The sequence below is a fragment of the Mastomys coucha genome, unplaced genomic scaffold, assembly GCF_008632895.1.
Source record: "Mastomys coucha isolate ucsf_1 unplaced genomic scaffold, UCSF_Mcou_1 pScaffold22, whole genome shotgun sequence".
In the NCBI taxonomy this organism is placed as follows: Eukaryota; Metazoa; Chordata; class Mammalia; order Rodentia; family Muridae; genus Mastomys; species Mastomys coucha.
This window is the reverse complement of record NW_022196905.1, coordinates 133,806,531-133,813,773: the sequence shown is the minus strand read 5'-3', so window position 1 is coordinate 133,813,773 and position 7,243 is coordinate 133,806,531. Positions and strand designations below refer to the sequence as shown.

General features: G+C 58.0%; 1 protein-coding gene across 1 annotated transcript; it reads right to left on the bottom strand.

Annotated features, from left to right (window-relative positions):
• Positions 1-74: 74 nt before the first annotated feature.
• Positions 75-4,887, bottom strand: Uncx (UNC homeobox). Its single transcript, XM_031342358.1, has 3 exons — positions 3,915-4,887; positions 3,564-3,739; positions 75-1,562 (listed from the first exon to the last, which is right to left on the bottom strand). The coding sequence occupies exons 1-3, from the start codon at positions 4,201-4,203 to the stop codon at positions 432-434; spliced, it is 1,596 nt and encodes a 531-aa protein (XP_031198218.1). The 5' UTR covers positions 4,204-4,887; the 3' UTR covers positions 75-431.
• Between the last annotated feature and the right edge of the window lie 2,356 nt (positions 4,888-7,243).

Genomic DNA, 7,243 nt, shown 5'->3' with positions numbered 1-7,243 from the left:
AGGAGGAGGAGGAGGAGGAGGAGGAAGAGGTTGGGAGTGCAGCCCAAAATTTAAAAAAACGATGGAGCCCAGAGTTTGCGTTTGATCAGCTTTATTTATAAAAAATGGTACATATATAAATATTCTTAGACATTTTTGCATTTTACAAGGCTGAGGATTCTCGTTGTGGGGTTTTTGGGGGTTAGGGGATACGGGGGTCTTTTGATCCCTCCGGAGGAGGGGACCTCACCCCAGGACCTGCAGCTGCTGCCTTGGCCCCCATCGACACAGCGTTCTCGTTTGCCTTTAAAAATAATAATAAAAGGAAGAAAACAAAAAGCAGGAGGGAAAAAGCAATGTCTCTAAGAGCCGATCACCTGATTCGTTGGGAGTCTGGGGCTGAGCGAGCGGGCTCGGCTGGCTAAGCGCCTCTTCCAGCCGCGGTCCGCAGCTCAGTCCATGTCCACCTCCTCGCCCTCGGGCGGGCTGGGTCCTGTAGCAGCGCCCGGCTCAGCGGCGCCGCAAGTGGCTGGCTCCCCGGGTGGACTGGGGGCTCTGGGGCCCGGGCCGGGCGACGTTTCGAGGGGCGGGGGCGGCGGGGCCGCGGGGCAGACGGTCCCCGCGTCCGCGCAGTCCCCGGCACCGCTCTCGGCAGCCGCCGCTGCTAGGTCCCGGAAAGAAGCGGGAGCCGGTGGCCCGGGAGAGGCAACAACCTCAGGGCTGCGACGGGCGAAGGCCGGGTCCGCAGCGCCACCAGGTCCGGGGAAGGCCCCGAAGCTGGCCTGCGCGGGTGGTGCGGGGGGCGCCGGCGGCGCGGGGGGCGCGTCCTTGGGCACCAACTCAGGGCCCGCTCCGCCCTTGAGCGCTGCCTGTGGCACCAGGAAGCCGAGTGGCTGGGTGATGGGGTAGAGCAAGAAGTGGCCCTTGCCAATCAGGGTCCGAGGTGCGCATGGCAGCCCGGGCGTGAAGTCCAGCCCTGCGGTGGCCGCAGCGTTGGCTGGGGTGGCTTTGCGGCGCGGTGGCGAGTCAGACAGCAGGCTCTCCACGCTGAACGGGCTAGCCTTAGGCAGGCCCGCAGTCGCTGCCGCTCCGGGCCCGCAAGGGACCGTGTCCTTGTCCGCCGGGCGGCCTAACCGCGGCTGCGAACCGGCGCCGCTTCTTTGGCTCGGGTAGAAGGCAGGGTCGCAGGTGCCAGGCGCGGGTGGCTCGCCAGGAGGTACCGGAGCGGAACCTGCGATGCCAGAGCCGTGCGCTCCGGGGCCCTTGGCCGGGGCGGTCGGCGGTGGCGGCTCCGGTGGCTCTGGAGACAGGCCTCCGCCACCGCTGTCGCTGTCGGAGCTGGGCGCACTGTGCAGGGACAGGCCACCGGGCGAGTGCAGGTGGCGGTTCTGACTCTTGAGCAGTTTCTTCTCGTGTTTGCGTTTCTTCTTCTCCATCTTCTCCAGTTCCTTGCGAGCGATCTCCTCCGGGTCCATGGGCTCCCCGCTGCACGTGGTCGGATGCGAGTTGTGGGCCGGCCGGCCCGGGCCCTTCTTGGTGTTCTCCTTCTTTCTCCACTTGGCCCGGCGATTTTGGAACCAGACCTAGAACAGCCGGACAAAGGGGGAGGGGGGGAAGGCACAATCAGGCTGGCTAGCCCTCCGCGGGGGCCGCGGACCGCTCCCCAGACAGGTCTGAGAGACCTCGGCTCCAGCGGGAGCAGCCGGAGCCAGGGCAAGCTCTCCACCCGGCCCTTGGTTGCTGATACTCGGGTTGCAGCTTCTGGGCAGCATCTCATCCGCCCGGAAAGAGCATAGATGGGCCTCTTGGCCAGCTTCCTGTTCTGACTTCTCACTTGGGGCCCCAGGGAGCTGCCCCTTCCTCAGGCAAGGCCCGTGCGGCCTGTGACCCCGCGCTGTCCAGAGTTCCTGGTTGGGGCAGGGGTGCAGAAAGCAGGGCCCCGATTTGCCCTCGCTGTCGTCTCTCGGTTCTAAGGGGCCTGGCCTGGTGATGAGCAGGAGAGGCTGTGTTGAGCAGCCCTCTACACCTGTGTTCGGGCCCCTTAGAGACGCTCAAAGCCCACATTGCAGGGTTTCCCTTGAAGGGAAATCTGGGTACTTCTTCCTCAAGAAGGGCCTGTGAAGCCGAACTTGGATGGACCTTCAGTAGCCCAGCTCCCCCAGCACAGCTACCCACATCGTTCTTTATGCAGGACCTGGGACCAGGGACCACAGAGCTTTTCCAAAGCAGTCCAGCTTGGCCTGTCCTGGGGGGTGCTACAAGGTGGGCAAGCAAGTGCCCGAGGCTGACCACCAGCCTCCCTCCCTCGAGAGAGCAGAGATATTCTCTACTCTTTCACGCTCTCTGCAGGCCTTGTCTGGGACACTGAAGATCACAGAAGCTCCCAAGACCACTGCCTGGGCCAAGGCCCTCGGAGCCCTGGGCAAAGCCACTATCCCCTGCAGAATGGAGCAATGTAAATGCTTTGTTGTGGCCACATAACGTTGGCAGTATTGCACGCCAAACCGGCTCCAAGGGAGCCTGGTTTGTTCAGAAGTCTCTGAGGCTAAGCCAAAACCCTAGGAAGCTTTCTCTTTTCTTTTTCAAAACTTTTTTCTGGGGGGTGTGCAATTTCCAGATGACTTCATCACCAGAAATTACTATCATATTAGAGGGGAAATAAAAAGACTCGGACTTCACTTAAGCCACAGAACAAATTGAAGAAAGGGATTTTTAAACAGAAGAGGGCAGGCCAAAGCCCAGGACCCAAACATTTCAGGCAAAGCTATGGTGCTAAACCAGTATTCTGCTAGCGTCTGGCTCCACCCTAGGCACCCACTAGTGACACAGACCCCAAGGCTTCTGTACTTTAGGAAAGCACCTAATTATGCAGACATTAATTCTGGAATTTTATTACCCCAAATTAACGTTTAAAAAAAAGAAGAAGAATACTGCCTCCTGGCTCCGTATGAAATCGAATAACGAAGAGGTTGGGGAAGAAGGGATTTAATGGAGAAAGGTCTTAAATTCAGATGCCTTTTTCAAAAAAAAAAAAAAACTCCCCTCTTTTCCAATCTGTTAACCGCGAAAGTTTCCACCTCCTCTCCCACGAATGCACCCCCCCCAACCAGCAGCCGTTTGTAAGACGATGAATAAATACGTGTTTCTATATTAATATTTCACAGGCCAGAGGTAAACCACAGATTTGTCGGCTTCGGGGCTGGGAGAAAGCCTCTGTCAAGAGTGCCCGGGCCTGGGCCCACTTTGTCCCCTCCTGGAGGGCTTTTCGAGCCTCGGCAGCCTTGCGCCTTTCCAGATCGTGCTCCACGGCCGCAGCCAACCTACACCCGGCTTCCCCGAATCGAACGCAGTCACTGTAGTGGCTACTGGGGCGCCACCAGGATCTCTTCCAAATCACCTGGGCACTCTCAAGTTACTCACCTCCAGATGGGAGAAGGGGTCCAACCCTCATAATCCCCACCCTGGCCAGCAGCGCCGAGCCTGAAACCACCTCCCCGCCACTTAGAACAAAGGCGGCCCTGCCTCACAGCGCTCTGCACGCCTAGTGCGGGACCTCGGACTCTTTGGGCGACACCAATCTTTACCTGAACTCGGGACTCGACCAGGTCCAGGCGCAGCGCCAGCGCCTCGCGCATGAACACGTCCGGGTAGTGGCTCTCGTTGAACGCCTTCTCCAGCTCCTCCAGCTGCCAACCGGTGAAGTTGGTGCGGGTGCGTCTCCGTTTGCAGCCGGGGCTCTCCTTGTCTGGATCCCCCGAGTCTGCGGGCATGCACAGGACGCTGCAAGGCTCAGCCACCTGGCAGATGCTTGTCCCGCTTGCACCCACCTCGGGTGCGGGGCGAACGGAGGAGTGGGTCGCTACTCTCCGACGGCCTGGTGCACCCCACCCCGAGGCCCCCCGTTGTGTTTCCCCGTGTCCCCGCCTCCAGCCTACCTGCAAGCTTGAAGGGCTGGCTTTCGCCGGCCACCCCGCAGGCGGCCGGCAGCAGCGGCGTGGGGTTGACCACCGAGGCGGCTGCAGCAGCGCACGAGCCGCTGAGCAGACCGTCGATGGAGAAGGGCACCGAGGCCGCGGCGGCGGCGGCGGCGGCGGCCGACTGCAGCTGGTGACCGGCCAGCTCGTACACGTGGTGGTGGCCCAGCGGGTAGGGGAAGCCCACCACGCCGCCCAGCGAGCCCCCGAACTGGGCATGCGGGTGCTCCAGGAGGCGACCGTCCATCATCTCGCGCGCGGGGCTGGCGGGGCGCGGGGGCGCGGACGGCGGCGGGGACAGGGGCCCGGAGCCCTACACATGCTTCGGCCCGCGCTCCGCCGCTTTACTTTATCAACATCAAGCTCTCGATAATTAGCCGCGGCCCGGGGAATTTGGGACCAATAAGAAGCGCTAATCGGCTCTGACGTCAGAGGCGTGCTGGGTGCAAGGAAACGTTTTCCATATCGATTGCTAATTATACCTGACACGCACCTCCATAAACAGTATCAGGAGCTGTCACAACAAGACGGGGTGGGGAGGGAGGGGCACCGCCGCGCTCGGCCGGCCGGGGGCCCCCGGCGAGCCCCCCACTCCTGCCCCCCGCAGCTCCCGCCCCTCGCCTCCTTCTAATAGATTTCCCTTTAAAACATTCGCCGGCGTGTTGTGGGGATTTTTCACCAGAAATGCTGTACTCTCTGAACCTTTAAAGTGATGTTGCTCCAATTACAGAGAGACATTGAGCGGCAAATAGACTGATCCAATAATGGGAGATTCATCATCCGCTCTTTCCGAAACTGTCACATTGAATTTAAAACTACAAGGGCTTCTCTACCAGCCGCCTCTCTCCGGCTGCGGGCGGCCGCGAGCGGCGGAAGCTGAGGGAGGAGGAGGAGAGCAGGAGGAGGAGGGGGAGGAAGAGAGGAGAGGAAGAGCAGAGAAGTGTCCCAACGAACTGGAAGACCGAGGGGAAGAAAGAAAAGGAGGAAGGACAAGTCCAGGGGGGAGAGGGGCAGAAAGGAAGGGATTGGGGGAGGGGAGTCAGAAAGAGAAAGGGAAGAAGGAGAGGAAGTGGATGGAGAAGAGGAAAGGATGGAGGGGAAGGGAGGGGAGAAGAAAGGGGAGAATAATGGAGGAGAGAAAGGAGAAAGGAGTGGAACGAGAAGAGATGGAAGGACAGAGAGAAGCAAAGGATAAAGCCGGGGAGAGAGGAGGAGAGAAGAGAAAGCGGGGAGGAGAAGTGGGGAGGGAGGATAAAGAGAAGGGAGAATGAAAACGGAGAGTGGAGAGAAGGGGAGGAGGGGGATGAACGAGGGAGAAAGAGAAAAGAAAGGGGAGGAAAGTGAGAATAGATGGACAGATAGGCCAGAGTGAAAAGGGAAGAGGGGAAAGGAAGGGGAGGAGAAGGGGGAGGGAGAGGTGGGGAGAGGAGAACCTCCAAACGGTTACCCAACCAAATGCAGCCCCCACCTATCAGGAGTCTAACCCGATGCCCTCCTCCTTGATTGGCAGTTACCCCATCAATATAGACAGGGTGGTGGCAGCTGGGGCACCCTAACCCCACTTAACTCCCACCCATATGGGTCCTGGACGCCAGCCCAGAAGAGGAGGGGTATGGAAGGAGAAAGGACAACAGTAACTTCGGAATAGTGACCAATGGCCCACGCATCCCTTCCAATAAGTAAATAAATAAATAAATAAATAATAAATCTCCCTCTGAGTCAGCTCTGAAGAATGGGTTGGAGGCACTAACCCATCTATTATAATTAAATTATGTTCGCAGTGAGATGCCATTCCCTTCTCCACTGTAAAATATTGATAGTCTCAAAAACTAAATCATTAGGGGACATATCCTTAAATAAGCGGCAAGCACAACTGTGCGAGCAGAGGTGGACGCAGCCAGGATGGATGGGGATGGGGGTGGGGATGTATCTTTCGTCAAAGCAAAGTTTGTCACTGGAGAGATGGCTTTTTGCTGGCTCCAAATTTGTAGGCATAGTAGTACTCTGACACTCCTAGACTGCTGCTCCGGAAGGGAGCCTGAACGTCACATCCCCAGGACACTGTGACAAGTTTGCTTTGGGCGAAAGTAAGCCCTAAGCAGAGAAAAAGAGGGACAGGCCAGAATGGTGTGTGCCAGTCCACTGTGTGTGTGTGTGTGTGTGTGTGTGTGTGTGTGTGTGTGTGCCCTGACCCACTGAGCTGGCAGAGAGGAAACCAGGCTGCCCTCCCTTCGGGATGGTACCCCCAACACTCATGTCCGGGGCCTGGACCCCAGCCTGGCCTACAAGCCGGCCTAGCTTCTAATCTACAGTAGCTGGACTACCAACTTGGACTGGAGGGGGGAATGTACAGAGTTGGAGACAGGCCTGGAGGTGGGGGAGACACCTCTCCCGGTTCCTAGTGGCACTAGAAGGGCGCTGCAAGGGTTAATCCCGAGGTCAAGGGCCAAGAGCACTACTTTTCGCTATAATTTAATTTCTTTCGCTATAAATACTACACGTAAACGCTGCCCATCCGGCTCGATTTTGCCCGTGGCCACTGCCGCCTGCTTTTCTGTCGCGCTCGCGATCTGGAATGCGCCCGGCGCGTGCTTCGGAATACAGAGCTGTGATCAATCCAGCCCGAGGGGAGGGCAGCAGAGGGGGCGGGCGCCGGCCCGCTCCTCGCCCATCTCTCTTTATTATAATGAATTAATTCGACTTTATTTATCCCATTTTCTGGAGCTGACAGAATGTTAATTTGAGTTGAAATTTCGCTCGCCTCTCACTCTCTGACCCCTGGCCTTCAGATTGGCGTGTTGTAATAACCTGAATCTTTCAACAGAGGCCCTGATAATTGTTACCTTATTAGCATGCAAATTGTTTAATTAATATTATTATGAAGGAGCGAACAATCCGTCCGTCACTTGACCCCTTGAGTGAGTCCGCGCGCCGCAGCCGGCTCCACGCATCTCAATGCGACCATTTCAATCGCCCAGTGGCTTTTTTTCTTTCTCTCTCCTCTCTCTCTCTCTCTTTTTTTTCTCATGTGCCCAGGACCCTAAAAGGAAAAAAAAAAATCAAGCGTTGGAGTGGGGGACTTTAATGACGGTGGGGGTGGCCGAGACGACCCCGCCCGGCTCGAGAGCTCTTCAGAGGCCCTCGGGCTGGCGGTGGCGCGGCGGGGAGTCACTTGGCTCCAACTGGAGCGCGCACGTGCCCCCTCCCCCCCCATCCGATCTTGAACATCAAAATTTCATAATTGCTTCCTTGTCAATTGCGGCTTTCTGGAGCGGTCGCTTTAAAGGGCT

Excerpts from the sequence above, each read along its gene's own strand:
- Uncx (XM_031342358.1), bottom strand. The coding sequence starts at position 4,203 with ATGATGGACGGTCGCCTCCTGGAGCACCCGCATGCCCAGTTCGGGGGC. Across the intron at positions 3,740-3,914 it reads CCAGCCCTTCAAGCTTGCAG|ACTCGGGGGATCCAGACAAG; the intron begins GTAGGCTGGAGG and ends GCATGCCCGCAG. Across the intron at positions 1,563-3,563 it reads TGGTCGAGTCCCGAGTTCAG|GTCTGGTTCCAAAATCGCCG; the intron begins GTAAAGATTGGT and ends CGGCTGTTCTAG.